Genomic DNA, 23,122 nt, shown 5'->3' on the forward strand with positions numbered 1-23,122 from the left:
AAAGTGTAACCTATTTATGTACGCTCATTTCTCTTTGCGGACGCAAGGTATGTTTATCGTGCTCGCTAGTTACTCCGCGTCATGCTGGCATGAAAAGTGCATACGCTGGTGTTCGTGTCATGTACGAAATATTCAACTTTCAACTTGTACTGCTGCACTTTCAATATGCACGAATGTGGAGCACGCAAAGATTGTAGTAAAGGCATAGCGCTACTCCCTACAAAAGCTAGGCAGACAATAACTCAATCTTAGTTTTCTGCCGCAATTTAACTTGTACTAAGCTCAAGATGCGCGTTCGCATTTTTTAACACGAAAGTGTTTTATGCCGGGGTCCAACACGGCTCCACTGACGCATTTCCGTCACGGATATTACGTTGTAACATATAAAGACTAACATATGGCAAAGAAAAAACAACTATAAGAAAAAGGTCAGTCACCGGGAATCGAACTTACGACCTCTCGATCGCCAGCGCGCAGCGCGAAACGACTCCGCCACAGACAGCATGTTCTCTGCTGTGCTAACGGCGAGCTGTTTATGTACACCATTTGCCGGTGGCGGTACTCAAAGATCGGCGGTACAGCGTGTTTTCGTTATCACTAGCGAGATGGCGCGAAGGGCTCGTCGAGCGTAGAGTTACTGTATATGCTACCTTTAGGTAGCAGAGTTGCGCATCTGTTTTCCAACGCCGCTAGCAACCATGCATTGCGGAGAAGCTGACGCTCGGGCCAATTTTTGTATTTCTCGACGCCGCCGCTGCAGCTCACTCAATTAACACTAGTTATCGACAGCCAATGTTCGCCGCCCTTCGACACGCCAGACATGTTTATCGGCGACGCGGTAGGCATGTCGCCTGCAAAAATGGAGTGCGACTTCACCGCATAGCCGTGGTTGCTTGCCGGACCTATGCGCTCTCTGCTACCTAAAGGTAGCATATACAGTGACTCTAGTAGAGCGCGCTTTAAAAGTCGTCCTCCACGCGGATTAGCGCGCGCCTCGACAGGGCGTGGTCGCTCGTGCGGGCGCTTATCTCGTGATCTCGGTGGTTTGTACGTCTTGCGCTTTGCCTGCAAGTTTCCGTTGAGAGCACGAAGGTCACCTCGCTCACTGCAGCGGCCGCTTTTGCGAAAGGAGCGCGCTGCTCACACAAAAATAAGTTACAACTGTGACAGTTCGCGCTCATCCTGTGTATGTTCGTTCCGCGCGTCCTTTCTGCTTGAGCAGCGCATTGCAAGTTTCGAGCGGCTTGCCGTTCTTCGCGTAACATTACAATTTGATGCTGTAGCATTCATTCCTCCGCGCTTGGGGCGAAAGAATGCACAACAAACGCTCAACTACGTCTGTGAATTGACACGTTTCACTTTCGTGTTATACCGATTCCTATGAAAGAGGGATCAGCCATGTTTTTTTCTTATTGCTGCTGACTCTTTCGTTACTATAAATGTGTCCCTAATTCAAAGCAAAGCGCAAACCATAATGTAAACTTTTAATGCGACTTGTTCTAGACTCCCTACAAGTAGAGTGGGCTTAGCATGTGCAGGTATACGTCAAGCACGATTTTTTATCACACAGCGAAAATCTTAACTTGTAATGTTATAAACCGCTAGCGTTTACCGGTTAATCAGTGACGTCGCAGGCTCCAAGTGAAATGTGCGGCTATGCACATGCATGAATCAACATACTTGCCAGAGTCATGATGGAAGCCAACTTATGCGACACAGCCAGTGCATATGAAACCTCGCAGTAAGTTGGAGCACAGAACACCTATATCGAATAGCGATAACACGGCGATGATGCCGTATGCGTTCCATTCTACCGTTCACAGCCGGCTGGCCTCGTTGATAACGTGGCCGATGTGTCGCCAGGACCAATGAAGCGCGAAAAAAAAATTCTATGGATTTACGAGCTAACACCGAAATGTGATTATAAGGCACGCCGCAGTACTCCGCATTAACATTGACCGCGTAATGTACAGTACACTCTAAGAAAACATCGATTATTTGGGGAGTATTTCTGCCACACAACAATAATCGTCATCTGGCTCGCTCGCATTTCCTTTCTTGAAAACCCGGCTCTCGTCACTTTCCTATCAAGAATGCTACGCCACGCTGACAACGCGCGCGCCGTTCGTGACCTGGCAGTACCGGGACCGCGGTGATAAGTCGACGAAAGTACGTGAGGTGGATGACGATTATAGTTGCGTGGCAGAATACTTCCGAAGTACTCGATTGGGTGTTCTCGCATGCCGCCCCATCGCAATGCGGTCGTTGTGGCCGGTAGTCGAACCCGCGTAGCTTAGCAGCACAACACGTTAGCGATAACGGCGGTTAATTTGAAAAGGAACCGACAGAATCGCGGCAGCGGTCAGTGATAGTGATTATCCATATTAGTTGTCATTGTGAGTTGCCCATGGCTACTGCCTCGATAGGCATGATGCAAGACCTTCGTAGGTTTTGTTCATTCCTAAAAAAATTAAATTCATATTAACACACGTTTTGTAATAATTCAAAGCAAAACTTTAGTGAAGCGGATAGAGTACTTAAAAATAATTAATAATGGCGAAGCTTAGTCCATACCCTTCCATACGACACAGAGGGTCCACAACAGCGTGACTAAAAATCAAATCATGGTTTTTCGAACGTAACAGCCGCAACTCACCGTTGCCTTCTGCCGTGCTGAATACAACTTCAGTGTCCTTAATTCAACTAATTATCCACTGCAAAGTTCACAACTTTATTCGTGTGCAGTATTTATGCATTTCATCTCTCGCAAGCTACGCTCAAGTGCAGGCACCAAATCAGCTGGACGTGCGCACAGCGAGAGATGTCCACACAGCGATATTGTGAGGGCGATGGCGATGCCCTCGACACAGTGTACAGAGACGAACTCTCGGGACGTCTGGCACTGACGACACACAACTGTCTGAAGAAGTGATTTTAGAATACCTGCTGCAAGTAATGTCACATGGTGTTGCCCAACATTAGCAAATGTTAGGCCTGAAGATAATCCGTGGTACACCCTCCGTGCCGCAGGCAAGTCTACGCGTCAGACCATCAACGGAACATGAACATGAGCCACCGACTGAATTCGGTGCTCAAACAACTTGAACGTACTTTTTCCCATGCCAAGTAAAATGTGCGGAAAATAATATTGCAGTTAGTTCTTGGGGGCAAAAACGAGTGCATATCAACTATGCACCGAATTTACTCCAGCCGCGCTTCTTCGAACATTACGAATGGGTTAGGGTAGCAGCCGCAACTCGCGGTTGCTGTCTTCTGCCAGGCTGCACACAACTTCATCCAAGCCAATCTTCTCCGCCAGCAATCAGTCAATCGCCACTGTTATCGCCACACAAGCACCTTCTGACAGATGGTGTAGAGCCATAAGAGCCGTTTGGAATTCTGACGATCACAATCCGAAGCAAGGCCAGGTATTAAAAAACGAACCCTCTTTCCATGACACTACTTTCCGTACTTCGCCCGCTTTATCAGCGGGATCAGTCGGCAGTGAACGATGACAGAACCGAGCAGAACTTGCCCAGTGGCCCAGTACTCGTTCAGTTTTGTGTGACAGCGTTCGACAAACGTGCAGCGCGAGCACTGAAAATGTAATGAACCTTTGTTGCAACCTCGCTTGAAGAGGCCTGCTACAACCATTCACATACCAGCACGTGTAAGTTTCTTGACGACAAAAAGATGTGGAGCGCTTCACGATTTTACACGTCACCCTTGCGCCGGAGCCATGCTTGTCTTCTCTCTGTCGTTCCAATAAAATATCGTATGATTTCCAAATCTGCTACATCGAGTGAATGTGAAGAAAGTTTGCGTACGCTGTCATATTAGTTGCCTTCATTATATTTCGGGCACGCTGAAAGCAGAGCGTGAGCTCGTGAAGCTCGTTTAAACCAGTTTAAACACACGTGGTCGACGTCACTGAGTTTGAAACAAGCGGAAGTTCTAAAAATGTTGGCCACTTGGGTGCGTTTAGAAGTCCAGACAAGCCAATCCGTAGTCGCATGTGACTGCACAGTCTGTGCTTGGTTTCGTTTGCTCGTATGTGTGAGCTTCGATTACCACTTACCAGTCGCCTTTTGCACTAGCGATTTCAGTGAAGTCCTCGTGAGAGAGCCAGGGGTAGCCCCTACGATGACTGGTCCTTGAAACAACACTTACAGTAGCCCCAAGATAGCGTATGTCGCGGCGGCCTTGTTTCTACTGGCCTGCCTCCGCTAGCGAGATCGCCTTCCTTGTTCACAAACTGTGTAAACAGCGCGTATCGATAAGTGTGACCCTCTTGGAGCTCGCCTGCGATATCATCTAAAAGTGACCTCTCTGTGTGTGCGTCGTGCAGAAGACCATACAGTGGTTTGCGGCTGCAGTCCTCGATTGACCCACCGCGTCAAGCGGCGAATCAGCTGGCCGAAGCGCCGGACAGAAAAATCGTAATATGACGACATGAAGAGGAAGTCGGCCGCAATTCAGACGTCGGAGCGCGAACGGCGACGTGCGACGACGAGGCGCGTGCGACAGGGAAAAAGCACTTCATTTCACCGCAGCTGCGCGTCGTTGGGCGCACGCTCTTCTACGGCTGCGCTTGGGGCTTGCGAGCAAATATGGCATCGAACGAGACCGAGCAGTGGGACGCCTTTTTTTGCGCGACCAAGCCACCGGCAGATTACGACGAACAGAAAAGACGCATCGATGAGTTCTGTTCCGCGTTTGCGGACACCGACGAGCGCGTTGTGCTGATCACGGTAGGTGTACTACATACAGTACCTGCGCGCTTGCGGTTATTTATGGGTCTGCAAGCGGTGCATCGACCCACCGCCGATTTCCCTTCGACGCATGTAATGTATGTGCAGCCATATATATATATTTTTTCAACTCCTGGCGCACGTTTGATTCTGGTGTATTAGTACGCGTAGCACAAACCAGCGGTCAAATGACTTCGATTACGTTTTCGTCGACATTGTACTAACTGCACATTATTAAGTGTTTGTTTCTGCGGCCTTAGAGTGTCTTGTGTCCGCGCTAGAGCGTAACTTTGGCTGCGAGGCACGAGTATTACACCGCAGCGCTGCAAACATCTTGAGGCATTTCGCACTTGAGTACCATGCATTGGTTGCTCTAGCACTTAATAATTCCCTTAACAAGCTTACCGTCTCGATTGTTGCTTCTACATAATTCAACATCCCCGCTCAACACTGAATTCTTTGCGACTGGACAGCATTTATATATACATACATGGCTGTTTGATCTACTAATAAAGTTTCACTGTACATTTTTCAGTGGCAGTGAGCAACGAGCACTCTTTGAGGCTGTTTTGGATCTAGACATATATTGTCTTACTTAGTTAGCTACAGTTACACGAATGATAGAGTGCATGGAAAAGTGGCAGTAGTAATCGACCTCTTAAATATAGCATCTTCAGTAATACAAGCCTAAACGATGTCGCGACCAGACTGGAGCAAGAATAGAAACACAAGGCACTGAGCGGTGCAAGGCCTCACATAGCCCAAAATTCATCCCTCTACTGCAAACACACTTACAGCTTTATGCAGCAGTTCAGTAGAACTACAGTTGCATACTGAAATGTGGCTTTCCTGTACTCTTGCAACTCACTAAGCTTTTGGCACCTGTGTCTCAGCTGGCAGAGTGGATGCACAACTCATTCATTTGTTGCCTATGCATACAGTGCTTTTTCATTACCTGTTTTGTCATTGTGCCCTGCCGACCTTTTGCATTTTCTGGCAGTCTGGAGGAACAGCCGTGCCCCTCGAACACAACACTGTACGGTTTGTTGACAATTTTAGCGCGGGAACCAGAGGCTCTGCATCAGCTGAGTATCCTTTTTTGCTGTGTATACACGCACATTTTTTTTTTTTTTAACGAGAGAATAAAAGTAAATGTAATCTCCTAACTGGGGAGTGCATTTGCAGACACAATGCCAAGCACACCACACCACGGATGCATGACTCTCTTATTGCACTGAAAAAGCATGACTTCAGTCATGCATGTTTTTGTTGAAGCAGAACATATGCTACCTTTTCCTGGAAAAAATAGTGGTGAGACACTTGTTTTCAGGATGGCGTCATTCTGCTTTTGTAGAAAATAAGGTAAACAGTGCCTGGTTGTAGGGTTAATGGATCAAGTACATGAGCTGAATGGCCTTATGGGATGCCATGGAGTGCAGGAACTGTTTTACTTGCTACTCTTAGTTCTGCACGCTACAGTATTAGTTTATTCTTCTAAATTTATCGTAAACTTGCAATAGCTGATAGGAGTGAGGTGCATCCTTAGGTGCATCCTTTCTTTCTTGGCAAGAAGAGATCTGCCTTGACCAAGATCAAACCTCAAGGTACTTTCTGGATCAAGGCTACGCTGTGCTGTTTCTGTTCCGATCAACAAGTCTGCAGCCATTTGTCAGACGCTTCAAGCCTGGCGAACTGCTCAGCTACCTCCATTTCGCATCTGGCGATGACAGCTGCATTCAAGGTGAGCACAAAGCTTTGGCTTATTGTTTACAACTGCCAACATGAGTTGTTATAAGTAAAAAATTATTCGCAATATGTCCTTACATGTATACAAATAGTGACTGTTCAGATTTGAACACAGCCCTCCTATATTTCTAGCTTCATTCAAGGTGCCTGCTAATGACAGGAAGTGAAGATTTCATTTGTGACTTCGAACATTTTTTAACAAGAATTGTTGAATATTGACAAGGTAAAACAAATTACCGATATGCGCAGTTTACAAATACATAACTCTAGGTTTAATACAGAGAACTGCAAACTGCCGGTGTTAGGGCACACAAAGCTGACAGTCGTGATATACATATATGCGAGTTTACAGCTTACAGGAAATTGTTACAATGCTTACAGGCAATTTTCAAAGTTTTTTTCTCTCATGTTGGTGCTAGATTTCAGAGCTGTGCATAATATATCAGTTTTGCGCCTCTTGGATTTTTTGACAGATACAACTTCACGAAATTGAATCGTTATTTTCAGAAAAATATGGTTGTAAACATGACTCTTGCAGTGTTAAAAAAAGCAGACTTAATTTTCAAAAAATATTGAAAAAAAAATTAAGGCCAAACTTACAATCTGCTTGCTACACTAAGCAGATTTCAACTCTTACTTTTTCATGCAATATGTTATAATGCATATCAGTAGTTTCACAAAGCTGTGGGTTTTCTTTTTAACAAAGCTCTACTACATGGAAATGTTCCCGCTTTGTCCTTCACTTTCAGACCTCGTCCGCTGTTTCATTTTTACTTGTGTAAACATTGCCACGCTTGGGTGCTTCTTTTCCTCATTGTCCACTTTCTTTGCCTTCATGGCCAGACTTTCTTCCTTTTCCTTGTTTTGTTTTTATTGTGTCTGCTTTTTGTCCGACTCATTTTTAAAGTGAGGGTTTCCTTCTAGGCTCCTACCTGCTATACAATTCTTAGATATTGAAGAACTGCACTTTGTCATTCAAAACGCGCGTTGCACTAGATTCGGAACAGAGGAGGAGGAACAAGAGAAATTATGGAAACGAGGTTAATCACTGAAGAGTAGACAAAATTAATGTGCATGCTTTGTCAAAGTTTGCTCGAGTTCCTTTAGTATGTATGTTCCAGGAGGCTGCCATTTCTTGACATATTGCTCTAGTCTTTTAAGTTTTATTTTAACTCGAAAATATACGTTATGACAAACGTTGAGCTTTGAATGATGCATTGTGTTTCTATCTCTATAGTTGCTGCTTTTCAACAAATAAGTCAAAACATTTCCTGCACAATGGAAATGAATTTTCGCGAATGAGACCTGATTAACCTGACATGCGAGCATTATGTGCAAGTTGCGACAGTGATTCACTCGACTGTTTGCCCAAATGAACAGAATTCCAGACTCGTAAGTAAATATGCTGCCCGAAATAGACACCCTGACACCTTGCGACGTCATTCTGAAAGTATGCAAGCACAGTTTGGGTATTAGAGCAAAAGGGTGGGTGGGTACTTAAGCATGGTATGTGCAGCTGTGATCGACAAATAAGCAGATAAAAGGTCGGGCTTTAAGGCTGAAAAAAAAAGACACAAAAGAAGGACTACTTTGATCGACCACCTGGGGTTCTTTAATGTGCACCTAAATCTAAGTACATGGGCCTCAAGCAATTTCGCCTTCATAGAAAATGTGGCCGCCGCAGCTGGAATTCCATCCTGCGACCTTTGCATCAGCAGTCGAGCACCGCAACCACTAGACCACCATGGTGGGTCATCAAGGGTAACAACTATACAGAAGGCATGGAACTATCTAGAGGTGAAGAAAGAAAGGATAGACATTCATGTGCCAGGGGCGTAGCCAGAAATTTTTTTCGGGGGGGGGGGGTCAACCATACTTTATGTTCGTGCGTGCGTTTGTATGTGTGCGTGCCTATATATGCAAGCAAAACTGAAAATTTTCGGGGGGGGGGGGTTGAACCCCCCCCCCCCCTTGGCTACGCCCTTGTCATGTACGCATTTGCACAGTAGCAAAATTCAGGTGCGATTGATCTTCGCCACCTGCTAAAGGTTGTGGATTTCATTTGGATGTGGAGTACAATGATTTGCAGGTCAAACAGACACTAAAGGCAAATATTAAGTCGACGTTGATTGTTGCAATAGCGTTGCAGAAACCTCATAGTGCTTGTTTCGTGCCAAGGAAATGCTTATTTTGAAAGAAAACCATGTTTTAGTGGTCCCCATGGCGTTAGCGCATTTCAAATCACCCGCCTGAACGGACCTTCTGACGTAGCAGTTGCCATACCCAACGTTGCCTGCCTTTACTGCCTGGCCGCCAAAGCTACGGTTTCTTGCGCAACAGCGGCCATTGACCTTGCCAAGACGCAGCCACGGGCCACTCCGAAACTGTATAGTTCACTGTAACAGAGCTTAGCTTGGCCAGCAGCAGCAGAAGTAGAGTATTGACAGGGCGAATATAGCCAGAGCCAAGCACACGCAGCAGTACGCGATACCGAAACTACCACTGAGATGCACAGCTCGGCGAAAATGGAACTTTGAACCACTTGCGCCGTGCCCCATGGTAGCGCCAAGAGGTTCTTTTTTCCATGAATCAAAGAGAAACGAACAAGCAGCATTTTTTACGTCTTGTGATGCACAGAAGGTTTTTTTTTATTGCAACTAGTTTGCTTAGTAGTGGGTATAATTGTTCTCGGGACTCTTTGACGTCATCGGGATCATTTCCATGATGTCCCACTCGTGGCGCACGTCGTGTCCTACATTTACCTTAATTTCTCGATTACTAGAGCGCTGCTGTTGATACCATTGACATTTTAGACGTTCTCACACATTGACCTTTCACTCTGACATAAATTGTTATTTGCCTTTAGTGTCCCTTAAGTACTGTTGAGTCGATCATGACCCCTCATTACCACCAGTGATTCATGGAGTTTCCTTGGAAAGCAGTAAGGGAGTAGTTTGCTACTGCTTTCTTCCTTTGGTGTCATAGCCGCTGATGGAGCAACATCTGTGAGGAGTGTCTGTACACCAATTTGATTAATGTTACCAATCTTGATCTGGGGTGGCAGTACTGCCTGCTTACAGCCTGTACTTGCAGGGTGCGGGTATGAATGCCATCTTTATTATGTGCAGTGTGTGCAGATGCAGTTCCCAAGGTGCGGCCCATCCTCGAAGGTTACCAGCGGGCCATGGCAGAGGGCACTGGCAGGCCGCGCCTCCTGCAGGTCTCCTTCACCTCCCTGACCGACTACCTGTTCCTGCTGAAAGCGTGTGCTGTTGCCCTGCGCCCCTTGGGAAGCCGTGCTCTGCTGTACCTGGCCGCTGCTGTTTCGGACTTCTATGTGCCACCAGAAAACATGGTTAGAAATGTTTAGGTTAGGAAAACAGAGTGCAAAAAAAGATAGGACAAGAGAGACAATAAACAGGATGAGTGCTCACTGCCAACTGGTTTATTATGCAGCACAGAAACTTGCTTGTGAGCTTTTGGAGGCGTTTCATATGAAAAAGAAGGGCACAGATTCTGTCAGCCATCAGTGTGTTTGCGGGAGAGTGAGCTTGAGCTGCTTTGCCGTAATCATAGCAGATCTTTGGATGGATCTGCCTTTTTATGTGTGCACAAGCGCAATTGTGACCGAGTGTATATTTTCCTCGATTTTTTTCGTTATAAACCAGTTGGTAGCGAATGCTCGTCTTGTCTCTCTTTTCCTGTCTTTTTGTGTTTTGCTTTTACAGTCAAACCTCGATATATCGAACACGGACATATCGAATTATTGCCTATATCGAACGGTTCCTATATCACGTGGGAAATCGCATGCATTTTTAATTTTTTATTTCGAACGAAGTTTGACGTATAATGGATATATCGAACTCGGCCACCCCAAACCGCCCGCGCTCCGTTGACAGGCGGCGAGCTTTCCCCCGCGCTCCGTTGACAGGCGGCGAGCTTTCCCGCAACTCTCGAAAATAGCGGTAGCGCGGTGGGCGTTTACGACTGCTGCACACATCGATGGCGCCGAGTGCGCCACTTGAACGTAGCGGCATACGCACGCCGCAGCCTTGCAGCAATGACGCACTGCACTTGTTGCACCAGCTCCTCCTTGAGATAGTATCGGCCAGGCATCCGTCGCATCGGTCGTTGTTGTGCTCGTGTGTTAGGCCTGCCGCGCGTTGTGGTGTGTGTAGCGATGGCTGCAGACGCGAAGAAACGGACGACCCTGACTTTTGCAGCAAAACTGGAAGCAATCCAGGCTGAAGGCGTGGGATTCGGGCCTGGTGCGTCAGGGACGGAAGGTATGCCTTATCGTCGATAACTGCACGGCACACCACACCGATGCCCAGCTGAGCAACATCGAAGTGGTATTTCTGCCGCCCAACACCACTTCGAAGCTCCAACCGTTGGACCAGGGCATTATCCGCACATTTAAGTCTATCTACAAGCGTCGGCTGATCGACATTTTGCTTGTAAGACTCCGGATGGGCCAAGATCTGAAGATCGATCTTTTGGGCGCCATCCAAATGCTCAAGGCGTCGTGGGAAACGTCAAGCAGTCGACGATAGCCAACTGCTTTCGGCATGCGGGCTTCGGTGGACGCACTGACGAAGCATCAGTGGAAGAATCCGAGGAAGCTGAGTTGGCATGCGCAGATGAAGAAAGCGAGCTCGCCGAAACGTGGAGCAAGCTGGAGAGCTTTGTTGGTGCGGAGCCGCAAAGCATGTGCATCGAAGACTTCGTTGGAGGTGACGACAGCACTGGTACAACGGCGGAGCTAACGGATGTAGAGATCGTCGCCGAAGCTACCGCTGAGCAGCCGAATGAAGACGCTGCCGAGGTGGATCCCGCAAGCGCTGATGGTGCCCCGCTCCCGACATCAGCTGAGGTCGTAGCCGCTTTGGCCCTTGCGCGCCGCCACTGCAGCGCGATTGAAGGCACCGGCCTTTCACTTGTGGATCGCCTGGACTATGTTGAGGACGCAGTCGTCAAAGATGCCATTGCCAGCAAAAAGCAGGCTACTCTTTTTCAGTATTTTAACCAACACAATACTTTCTTTGAATCTTCAAGTGAGTATTTACTGCACCACGATTGGTTCGTGGTTGTTTTCCACAAGTTCTTGACGCATTTTTTACGTGATTTTTTATATCGAATTCTGGATATATCGAACTATTTCGCGATCGCCGTGCCGTTCGATATATCGAGGTTCGACTGTACTTCAAGACAATGAATCAACTTGCCCAGCAAAGCATTCTGTTGGAGGTGTTTCAGATTTGGTTTGTTTCACCAGATCAATGTGCACATTTTATGGGAAAGATGGGCACACGAGAGCACTGGCTCAACGATGAAAGATAGTAATTAACATGGCAGCAGCAGCAGCAGCTTCAAATAATGCCATTTTGGACCTGCAATGAGTGTGTGAAATGTTTAATGTTGGAAAAATCAAATGCCGAAGAGTTTCATCGTTTGAAATTTCTGATGTGTCTTATTTTTATTACCTCTATGGGGCATGGGACGTACCATCCACCGCCTGCTGTTCCTCAAGTGTCCACCTTTCAAAATTTCATTAGATGAACCTGCCTGGGAAGTAAATAAAAATCTTATCACTTTTGACCATCTCAATGCAGCCCGAGCACAAGATCCATTCCGATGCAGGCCCACTGCAGTTGCGGCTACATCTGGTTCCCAAGATGCTGAAGCCACTCATTTGCTGTTGGAATCCTGCAGCCTATGTCGTCTCTTTCAAGGTGATTTTTGTACTCATTCCTGTACTTATCGTGTGAGCAAATGTACATACACGATCATATAAAACGAAGATTATTTTAAACTATAAACAAAGTGAGCATAACCTGCAGGGCTGTACACTACACAGGCCTCTTCTGGTGTTTATTGGCATATTTACATGTCATAGCTTCAATCTTAGCATTGTTAAAGTCAACAGTTAATGCTGAGAACATGCCTCTTCCTCACACCCAGCGCACCATTTCTGTTTAGATCGAGCCTACGACATGAAAGTTTAGCACTGGTTTGATGCAATAAGCTCATGCAGCGCGGGTCAGTTTTACATCAAGTTAAAGACACTGGAGGTAGTTGTGGAGTGAATAATTTCAGAGCTGCAAGAGTCGCTTCAACCCTACCTTTCTTTTAAAGAATTTTTTTTGGTTAATACTGCTTTTTACATTCCATTTTCATTTGTTAAATTAATCATTGTGCATCAAATTTGTGACTGTATTGCTGCCTGAAGGTTTGAACTGCTGAAAATTTTTTCTCAAAACTAAATTTTCAAGACTGAATTGAACTTCAGAAGTTTGATTATGATCCTAAGCAGAACTGCTGATCTCTTTAACTGCACAGGACAGCTTAGTTACAATTTTGTTGCAAATCGAAAGTAGGCTTCCAGTTGCTGTTATTTTCTGATATTTGGCTTATTCACAATTGACAGTCAAGAAGGGCCTCTCGAAGAACATTAGAAATTATCTTTCTTGTTCCCTCCCAGCTGGAGACGGATGAAAACATCCTCTTGGACAAAGCAAGAAGAGCGTTGGCTACCTACAAGCACAAGGCAAGTGTTACTTGAAAAACTAGGGATAACTCGGACTCTGCAGTTATCAGAGTTGTATCATAACAGAAACAAGGAACACATTAGTTCTGTTGGAGACAAAAGGAGGCAAATTTCAAATAACTGTCAACTTGCTATGCATTTATAAACCCAAGTTTGGGGGCTAGCCAGAAATTCTTTTTTTGGGGGTGTGGGTAGGGGGGCTCAACGATACTTTATGTATTTTTGTGCATACATTTGTATGTGTTAAAGGTAAACATTCGGCAGAAGTCTGCCTGGTTGGGTAATAGAAACCTTCTCACCCCTGAAGAAGAAGCTGGTCAGGCTTCGAAACGTCGTGTATCCTTAAAGGGGTCATGAACCACTTTTCCAAGTAATGATCTAATGACCTTAGTATCGGAGTTTACTGCCTCCCGAATTGATTGCCGCAAAATTTCTCGAATCCGTCAAGAATCAGCGGAGTTACGGGGGTTTGGGCTTGCTCTCAGCGCTTTCTCTATTTTCTCGTGCTGACGAGCGCACTGGAAGCTAGACAGGGAGGGATGGCACGGGGGTAAGAAGTTACGTCAGCGCACGTCATGAAACGCAATCGCTCTCCCGCTGTGATTCGCATGCGCGAGTGCGGCTACCGTGTAAAGTTAGCAGACTGAGAAGTGCGGCGCAAGCAAGTGGCGGCACCCCGTGGCAAGAAGCGCATCTCATCCGGCTATCGGCCAATAAGCATGCTATGTCTCCGCAACGTCAACGTGCAGACGCCCCGCCCACCGACGAGAGTGAGAACCGGCCTGTTTGAAAAGAGGGCACCTGAGGAGACGGCAACTTCACGCTCCGCTTGTGGCCTTCACGCGGCGCGCACGACTGTGATATTTTGCAGAGCAGTTCATAGCCGTGTCAGCTTTCCGCAGGTTGTGTTTTTTCAATCAGCCCAAGGGGTGCTTCATGACCCCTTTAAATAAATTCTTGGTTGGAGTTTTCTCTTTTCTCTGATTGTACGTGTGTGTGTGTGTGTGTGTGTGTGCAAAATTGAAACTCCCTCTGGCTATGCCAATGATCCTCTTCCATTCTCTTAAGAAAGTGTACCGTAAGGCTAATATCGAAATATAAACGTTTAAAACATATATAAATTTTTAAAATTTGCATACATGTTCGGGGTTTTCATTTAGACCCAGTAACTGCTGACAAATCCGTAATTCAATCAGTCATGCCCCTGGGTGTGTACCTGGACTCGCACCAACTACCTCGGACTCCACTTATAACCGAAATAACCTTAGCGGCAGGAGATTCGAGAGGCAACGGTCTGTTATAGTTGGGATACAACTTTGCAAGTCTGCGGCATTTCCTATTCAAAAGGCAGATGGCATGCACTCCAGGCTGACACTGTGTGAGCCAGACAGCCAGTGACCCCACCTTTGGAGAACATTGCAGAGTGTACGAGTGGGAGTACATTCCTTAGGCGCGAAGGCGATAGGTGCCATGCTTCGGTCGTTTGGTTGGGGCCTCTTAACTTGTATCTGACTATAGTAAGGTTATTCTATGATTATCCAGAAAAGGTGCCACAGTGCCCCTTTAAGACATGCTAGCCTACACAGTCCTTTTCACTCTCATATTTTTATCTGGCTCCATCTACTACTTACTGCAACGTTCCTTTATCGCAGCTCGTGATCGGCAACGAGCTGCACAGCCGCAAGCACAGAGTCGTCTTTGTGACCAGCGACGATCACGAGGTCATTAACCTTACACCCGAGCAAGTGGCAGCTGGCGTGGAAATCGAGCAGATTATTGTCGAGAAGCTCCTCAAGCGTCACACTGAGCACATACGCAACAGCCCAGCAAGACGTTTCAGCTCCACCGTCAGCATCACTGGAGAAAGCGTTAGTGACAGCACACTGCCCTAGCGGTCATTGTCACGAACAGCTCAGCGAGAAACTCTTCGCCACTTCTGCATTTCATTGTGCTGGTGTGAAAAACAGGTTGTGTTCCACAGTTATGTTTATGCGCACGAATGTCATTTAAAAGCCATACCCTGGTTGGTATGCCCATTTTGTTTCATTGCATGCTAAAGTTTTGTTGTAACCTGCCTAATCAAGAAAAAGTGCCTGCTGTAGCTTTGTATACACGTACGGGCTAAAGCACATAGACTGCACAGAGAAATGTGGGATACTGTGGTTTGTGACATACTACTATGCTATAATGCGTTAATTGTTTCACAGCAGAGGGAGGCAACAGTTTTGCCACTTAGAATCTTCTTGGCAATACGAATCCTGTCCCATTGCATTTTCCCGCGAAGCGTGTCTGTCATGCCTTACATGTTCCGTAGGTTGTACTACTTCATAGTTCATGTTGAAAAGTTATTAACAGACTTTGCCAATCGACTTAATACACGTGTACGTAGTTTTTTTAACATTGAATCCATCCACCTCGTACTGATAGTGCTTAGCACCAGCCGTTTTCTCTCCTTTGATGCTGGACAGGGCTCATTTGTAACGTAGAAAAAATGTATCTGTATGTTGTATCTAATGTGCCATGATACTGTATAGAATTGCAAACAGTTCTGCAATAGGACTTTTCTTATTTTGTTAATCTGCATAATCTACAAAGATGTCTCATGAATTCTCTTGGCCATATTTTGTATAGTCTGTAGCGAAAGTACAGAAAAGTACGAAAGTACGGAAGCCACGGATTGCTGTTGTCTCAATCTGTTTTGTGTGTGTGTGCACCACACACATCCTGTTCAGTAAACATTAAATAAAAGAACCTAACTTGCTTTTGCTCGTCATTTGCTTTACAGATTAAAAGCTATATTTAGCACCTTTACTCAAGTTAATGTTTACTCTGAGCAGCCCCGTGCAAAAAGAGAACTGCACCCATGCTGGAAGAGTACGATGCATATCACACCTGTGGCAAAATAACTTTCCCGATTTCAAAACAGATTCAACAGGGATTCATGTTTTTGTAAACTGGTGCCTGTAGATGTTGCCAGAATTGAATCGGATTTATCAACACACATTTTCGGTCACACAACTTCACGCCGGTTTTCATCTGACACCTTCTATCACAAGATATGTATAACACCACGAATGAAAAAGAACAAATTTTTTATTTAAAACACTACCTCACAAAAGTGTTTCGCAGGTTATGTTTAAAGTTATGAAACGATAGTGCGAAAAGCAGAGTATTGTATATGAATTCAAAATGTAATTTTTTAAAAGCTCACTGACAAGAACGCCAGTTTTGACAAACACTGGGTTGCTAAACGTAGATACTAGCCACGATTAATGCCCTAAAAGTGCAAATGCATGTAAAAATATAGGATGCTGAGCCCCAGTTTTCTTGGAATCCATGGGCAATATGTGGTAAAGTACATATATACACTTTGTACACGTGAACAACTGGCTGCGTGTGAACGGTATGGCAGTGGCCACAGGCTAACGACAATAATGCGGGCAAGCCTGAGCAGCTCCTCACGACAGTTCAGGGACAAAGTTGGGGTGAACGACCAAGATTGGGTTTTCGTCTTCTTCACCGTCCGCTTCAGCACCTTTCAGGCCACTCTTGGAGAGTGCGATAAGAATGTGATCCTGCCAAGAAAGCGCAACGTAAAAATTAACGCTTGTTTTCAGGACCTGCTACACCACACATTCACCACAGAACACCTTTATTGAGAACCAATGTGCAGCAAACAAAATGTCTCAACGAGTGCTGACATTTATTTTTGAAGTTTTCACAATAACCATGGAGGTAGACAAACACAACATTCTTAATTCCATGGAGAACGAGTAGCAAACATCAGCCTAACGTCTGGCTATTTCACCGGGCACTCGCAGACATTAACAGTCTCCCATTGGTCTCATATTCAAGATTTAAATGCACAAGATTATTCAAATATGCATCATTTCTCACAATATCTCCCATAATCGGTGCTCTAATTGGTGCCCTTTGATCTCATACCTCACATACAGTTATCATTGCTTGCAAATTGCAAACTTCCCGTGAAAGAATTTGCAGGGACGAGTCAAGGTACACTCCCCCCCCCACCTTGTAACTCACGTCTTTGATCAATAAATATTGAGCTAGCATATACTAATTAAATGCTAGTCCGTTAAAGTACGTGTGGTAGATGCGAGCACTATAGTAAGAGGCTGACAGTATTGCTGAATTGAGTAGATAGGACCATAGGTCGGCAAAAAATGTGGAGCTCACTCAGACTCACTCAAGAATATATTTTTATTTTTGCACTTGGGGTTCACTCTGACTCAGACTCACCAAAATTTTCTTTAACTGGACTCGCTCGGAGTCGTAGTCACCAAACTATTACTCAGCCGTGCTCACTCAGCACACGGTTCAATCCGAGTCTGAGTGACACTCGTCTCATGAGTGAGTTTGGCGACCCATGCTCCTCACACACACATCTTCTAATTTTTCATGTGAATTGGCACTCTAAAAAATTATGACGGTCGAGACTTCTGCAAGCCAGTGGCCAACTCCCCGTGGACAAGTCGGTCGATTACTTTTTCCAAATGGTCTTGCGCTGGATGAAGCTCTTCCTGCGTCTCTATTTCACTCTCAATTTCCTTCAGGTACCAGTTGAATGAGATCCATGCGCCGTACACCACCTTCAATCGTCAGCTGCTGCCCCTTCCTGCTCCGCAGCTGTTGCAACAAAGGAAAGAAGGATGGAAAAGCAATGGTACTGGGTTCAAGCCATGCAGGGATGCCAGGTTTGGCTACTTTTTTAGGCCAGCAACTGCAGAAAAATAATCTCGGCTACTTGGCTCCTTTTTGGCTACTTTCTTGTCCCCTCGATTCAGCAAAATTATCAATATCTGGCGACGTCGCAGCCACTGGTGTTCTAGTACATGGTGCCAAAACACAGTCCAAGCACGCCTCCAGCTTCGAAAATTCAATTTCGCACTTTGATTAAGCAGATAATGAACTTTAATGAAAAGAATGGCACAGTGGAAAGCAGCGTAAGGGTCAATGGTGGTGATCAGAACATAAATATAAAAAACTAAATACATTTATCCTGCCAGTCAAGCAAGCACGCACGCACACACAAAAAGTTCTTTTGGATTCCTGGCTGGGACACGGTGAACTGTTGCATGGGGCCTCATTGTGCAGAGCACCATTGCTGAACGCGGCATTAAACAACAGTTGGAAAGTGAACAGGAATCGAAAGCTATAATAATTCTTGGGGTTTAACATCCCAAAATCGGGGAATCGAAAGCACTCCACATCAAGGGCGCTCTGCACTCATCGACATTAGAAATCAGATATGCCACGTTTCAAATGAGCACTGAAAACAGGCAAAGGTGGCAACACAAGTGCTAACTAACACCAGTTGTTAGTAAGCGCCTGTGTTGCCGCCTTGCCTCTTGTAGTGTGTGAATAAACTTATTAAAAGTCCGGGCGAGGCGGGGGAATAGGGGATTAACCCTGTCCCGTCCCACTCTCCGTCGATGATGGCGTCAGGTGACGGCTTGAAGCCTCTTGTATCCTGGTTTTTTTAGTGCTCTCCTTGGAATGTCGTACTAACTCGCCCAACAATAAATTCTAAGATATATGACCAACTACTTGTCTCATTTCTTTCTTCATTTAGCTTAGGTACGGACTGTGATTATGGAAGAAATTACTGCAAAGTGGCAACAATTTACACTTCATGCCAGCAAATGTTGTTTTGAGCGCATCGCAGCCTCTAGTCATTTCAAGAAAATTTATGCAAGACGTGTCAAGAGTCATTTCTTTCAACAGCAAACACTACGTCATCATGCATGAAATGACTGCTAAAGTCAACAATTTATGCTGGAATCTTAGGAATTATGATTTAAGTGTTCGTGCTGCACATATTTACATTTCGCCGAAAAGCTTTGCGTTTAGTTAATTAAATCAAAATGTGGAAGTGGTTTTCACACATGCATGGCTACTTTTGATTACTTTTACTGTCCTTGGGTCAAGTTGGCTACTTTTTGGGTAGTTTTTCAACTTTCTGGCTATGTTTTGCCTTTTTGACCTGGCAACCCTGAAGCCAGGCACACTCCCACATGGTTTTGCGGCATTTATTTAACGGGAGTAAGTAAAACATTGAACAAGGAACGTTAACTAAACATTCCTGCAGTGCAAATGATATTTAAAAAATATTGTAATGTAAGTGAACTGTTGTATGCATTCACAAGCGATCTACATGGATAACAGCTCAAAGCTTGGTAAGCGATCCAAACTGAGTACTTTCCTCTGGGAAACAGGCTGCTCCCTCACTTCATGGCGATGCCACTGGCATCACTACCACAAGACAACAAAATAAATAAATAATAAATAGATGAATAAAAACTAACCGCAAGAACTAAAATGCCAAAAAATGACAAGTCATCACAGTAACATTATCTTATGTGCCCCAACCGCACATCATGCCGTGTGACAGGCTGCCTTCCACACGAAGGTTCACAAACAAAATGGCTGGCTGCTTAACTGTGCCACGGCAACTCCAAAGCAGGCTGTGCTGTAGCCAGCATACTGGCCATAGGCAATGTACTACTTTTCACACTTTGAAATAGCCAGCACGACTAGAGAACCCTCTGCTGATGCTAATAATATGAACCAGGCATCAGCAACATCAGAAGGTATCGTAAATCCCGAGCAAGCGCCGCTGCCCGAGCAAATGCCCCCTTCCCCTTTTCGGGAGATTTGAAATATCGCCAATGACCGAGCAAGCGGACCTCCCCTTCCCGTCACTTTTTTTTTCAATCTCTTCTCCGCTGAAAAATCCTGCAGCAGTGGTTCCTAGGAACCCAATTATGAGTCTTTAGATATGTGCACGATTTCCTAGGTCTTTATACAGTGTGGTGACTCGGGGTTGCATTCCGAGTTGTCACAAATCGTTGGTACACTTAAACGCCTTCACCCCTTTTCATAACACGACATTTCACACGAGGATTCCCTCGGTCAGTAAAAACAGTAAAAAATGCATGCGTATTCAATACAGTCAACTGCCGATTTTTCGGACCCCCGATTTTCCGGACATGCTTGAAAATTCGGACGGTTTTGCGGCACTGTCACCAGCCCCATAGACATTAATGTATTAGAACATCCAAAATTTCGGACGCTGAAACTATTACGCGTCCAATTTTTCGGACTTTCTGCCCAAATTGCAGGTCCGAAAGGCATTAACTGAAGCCTTCACCTCTGCCGCATCTCTCATCTCATAGGTTCGAACCAGCGCTTTCGCGAGTCGATCTGTTTGCAACAGTAGCAGACTCCGAGTGTCAGCTTTGCCGCAATGCCGAAGCGTTATGGGGTGAAGCAGACCAGAAATTCAAAGGGGCCGCTACCGCGGCGCCGTGTGGCGATGTTACGGATAGGCAGCGGAAATGCACGGTGGCGTGATGGCGGCAGCTGGCAAACGCCAGTACGACTTAATCGCTGACAACCCTTACGATAAGCATCTTCAGTTAACTGCTCGGTAGTGCATGTGGCCTAGCGCAGTTGCATGCGTACTGCAGGAAATTAATAGGCGGGAACCCAAATACGCCGCGCCGCCATTCTTGCTGTCTCTTTGTGCAAGACCGCTAAGTGCGCCGCACAGACGCGCCCTGCGTGGTCAGGAACAAAGTGCGCATCGTGACCCCTTTCATGATAAATGCGTGCGTACAATACAGCAACAGTACAGTGACGACGTCATCTTAGCTGGCGATGTGCTGCACACAACTAGAAACGATCGACCTGACACGGCAGCAAATGCTGAGTATCGGCGGAGATCGGCGACGTGTGTGCACATCACACGCATCGGGGAAAGCCGGACGAGTCGTCCACTCTTCCGCCACAGTCTTTGTGTTCCACATCATCGTTTCCAAAGGCTTCATGCGAGAGAGCCGTAATCTATTCCACGCTTTGCTGTTATCAGCGGCGCTCATGACGAGATGCAAGAGTGGCGGTACTGAATGTATTTGCGAGAGCCTGGCACGCACCAAAATGCCTGGTAATTGTACTGGAGGCATTAAAGCTATTACTAACGTGGCTGCGGCGATTTGACCGCTTGAGCGGAATAAAAAAAGGCATGAATTTGTTTTTTTCGGAGTGCCTGATTTTCGGACAATTTTGCGGTCCCTAGGGATCCGAAAAATGGGACGTGGACTGTGCAGCATTTCATTAGAAGCACACGTGTGCATTAGAAGCTCACCTCCGCTGCTGTCTTTAATTTTGGTTCGTGACTGAGCAAGGGCCCCCATCGAAATCTTGTCCAATTATCTTTCAACGCGAAGGGGTGTGCTTGTTCGGGATTTTACGGTACACTACAGAGGAACCCGGCTGAGGAGACTGCAGTGCACATAAAAAAAACTAGCACGTACCTTCCATTCGACTCTCCTCACGCAGCAGGTGTAAAACAAGCAGGTTAGCAGTTCTCTTGTAGTCCTCGTATGAAAGTGTCAGAGCCTTCTGCTGAGCAGCTGTCAGATGCGCTTTCTTGACACTCTCTTCCTTCTTCTGCTTAGGCTGGATGACACCAATGTCATTCACATCGTCTCCATCACCTGGTGCATCCCCACACGCCGTTGACAGGTGGCTCGTCAACTTCCATGGCGTCTTGTGCGTTTTCTCCTCCTTCTGCCTCATTCTCTTCCTCTCTTCCTCATAGAGGTGGTATCTGGCTGCTCCACACGAATGACGGACTTGTTGAGTAGACGATACGCCTCCTTCACGTGCTTTGGGAAGAACCTGTTGGCGGCGTGTTGCCAAGGACAGGCAAAAAATGAGAAGATGCATTCGCTATGAAGAGGGCAGCTGTTGATAAAACATTATAATAACAAAAAAAAAAACATGCAGTCAAAGCCAAGAAATACCAAAATTTAGTATAGCCGCCGTTATTCAGACTTGGTGGGAACCGCCGTAAAGTCCGAATAATCGAGAGTCCGAAAAAAAGGATTCACCAGAAAAAAGCACTAGGGGTGTGTGAATAGTGAAATTTTATCTCAAATCGATTCGAATCGAATAGTGCCGAATAGTGGCCAAAAATATCGAATATCGAATAGCATGGTATTTACTAGAGCTGTGTGAATAGCAAAATTTTGGGTGCGAAGCGAATTCAAATAATAAAGATTGAGTGCAAATCAAATCCAATAATTTGCGAATAATTTTCGAATATTTCTCAAACATTTTTCGAATAATTCGAAGTGAAATTACAGAAAAAGTTGCAGAGAATCCCTAAGTATGTTCTTATGAGATAGCAACATGAAAGTGTTTCTTTTCACTAGGTTGATGAAGCACTGGTGGGGTGGTGTTTCATAGTTGTCTTAGCAAGAATGAGACAATGTAGAGGCCGAATTCTATTTATGTACATGATTTCGTGCAACCAAAGTGTTGCCGACAACACTTTACACGAGATAGGCAAAGATGCCATTTCCTCAGCCTCTCCTCCTCTTTCAACTTCTGTGGAAGCCCAACTGATATTGCAGACAAGGTGTGCTCGCCTCAAGTGCATAGTTCCAAATCTGCCTCGTAGATGTCGACATATAAGAACGTCTGAAATTTTGGATGCTAAAAAGCTTTGGCTTCCGATTTTTTCCGGACTTCCTGCTCAAATCTTAGATCTAAAACAGCATTAATTGAGCCCCACCTCTACCACATCTTTCATCTCCATGTTGGAACCAGCGTTTTCTTGAGTTAATACATTTGCGACCGTAATAGAGCTTGAAAGGCAGCTTTGCCGCCAACCCGGGGTGTGATGAGTGAAGCATACTGAAAATCTAGTGACCACTTCCAATCGGACGTTTGTTCTTGGCAAAGTTCGACCCTAACGGAGCTTGAAAGGCAGCTTTGCCGAATACGAGAGCGTAATGATGTGAAGCATATTGAAAATCTGAAGGGGTCACTTTCACATCGGACGTTGACTGTATTTGTTTTTTGGGAAGTTCGAATACAGTCAACATCCATTTCCCTGACGCCCGAAATTCCGGCCATGCCTGATTTCCCGACTCATCTGTGGCACCGTCAAGTTCCCCATAGAGTCAATATTAAAAATCCGAAAATCCGGACGCTTATAGCCTTCGCCATCCGATTTCCCGGACTTTTTAAACCGTTAACCGCCGACCCA

At 45.7% G+C, this 23,122-nt stretch overlaps 2 protein-coding genes and 1 non-coding gene across 3 annotated transcripts; 1 reads left to right on the top strand and 2 right to left on the bottom strand.

Moving 5' to 3' along the window:
• Nucleotides 1–3,689: 3,689 nt before the first annotated feature.
• Nucleotides 3,690–3,791, bottom strand: LOC119378204 (U6 spliceosomal RNA). The gene has a single exon (XR_005180954.1). It is a non-coding gene; the product is annotated as a U6 spliceosomal RNA (small nuclear RNA).
• A 289-nt stretch (nt 3,792–4,080) lies between these two features.
• Nucleotides 4,081–15,152, top strand: LOC119378203 (phosphopantothenate--cysteine ligase). Its single transcript, XM_037647411.2, has 7 exons — nt 4,081–4,751; nt 5,752–5,840; nt 6,356–6,492; nt 9,626–9,852; nt 12,110–12,229; nt 12,979–13,044; nt 14,697–15,152. Exons 1-7 carry the CDS (start codon nt 4,611–4,613, stop codon nt 14,934–14,936), a joined length of 1,020 nt encoding a protein of 339 aa, XP_037503339.1. The 5' UTR covers nt 4,081–4,610; the 3' UTR covers nt 14,937–15,152.
• Nucleotides 15,153–17,656: 2,504 nt separating this feature from the next.
• Nucleotides 17,657–21,646, bottom strand: LOC119378200 (DNA replication licensing factor Mcm6-like). Its single transcript, XM_049411720.1, has 2 exons — nt 21,381–21,646; nt 17,657–17,691 (listed from the first exon to the last, which is right to left on the bottom strand). Exons 1-2 carry the CDS (start codon nt 21,643–21,645, stop codon nt 17,657–17,659), a joined length of 300 nt encoding a protein of 99 aa, XP_049267677.1. The 5' UTR covers nt 21,646.
• Nucleotides 21,647–23,122: the final 1,476 nt, after the last annotated feature.

The sequence above is a fragment of the Rhipicephalus sanguineus genome, unplaced genomic scaffold (genome assembly GCF_013339695.2).
Source record: "Rhipicephalus sanguineus isolate Rsan-2018 unplaced genomic scaffold, BIME_Rsan_1.4 Seq731, whole genome shotgun sequence".
NCBI classification, from domain to species: Eukaryota; Metazoa; Arthropoda; class Arachnida; order Ixodida; family Ixodidae; genus Rhipicephalus; species Rhipicephalus sanguineus.

Bases quoted from the DNA above. Each gene is read 5' to 3' on its own strand.
- LOC119378203 (XM_037647411.2), top strand. From the start codon at position 4,611: ATGGCATCGAACGAGACCGAGCAGTGGGACGCCTTTTTTTGCGCGACC. The intron at 9,853-12,109 runs GTTAGAAATGTT...ATCTCAATGCAG, and splicing joins ATGTGCCACCAGAAAACATG to CCCGAGCACAAGATCCATTC. The intron at 13,045-14,696 runs GCAAGTGTTACT...CCTTTATCGCAG, and splicing joins TGGCTACCTACAAGCACAAG to CTCGTGATCGGCAACGAGCT.
- LOC119378200 (XM_049411720.1), bottom strand. From the start codon at position 21,645: ATGAGGCAGAAGGAGGAGAAAACGCACAAGACGCCATGGAAGTTGACG. The intron at 17,692-21,380 runs GTACGTGCTAGT...TTGTTGCAACAG, and splicing joins TGAGGAGAGTCGAATGGAAG to CTGCGGAGCAGGAAGGGGCA.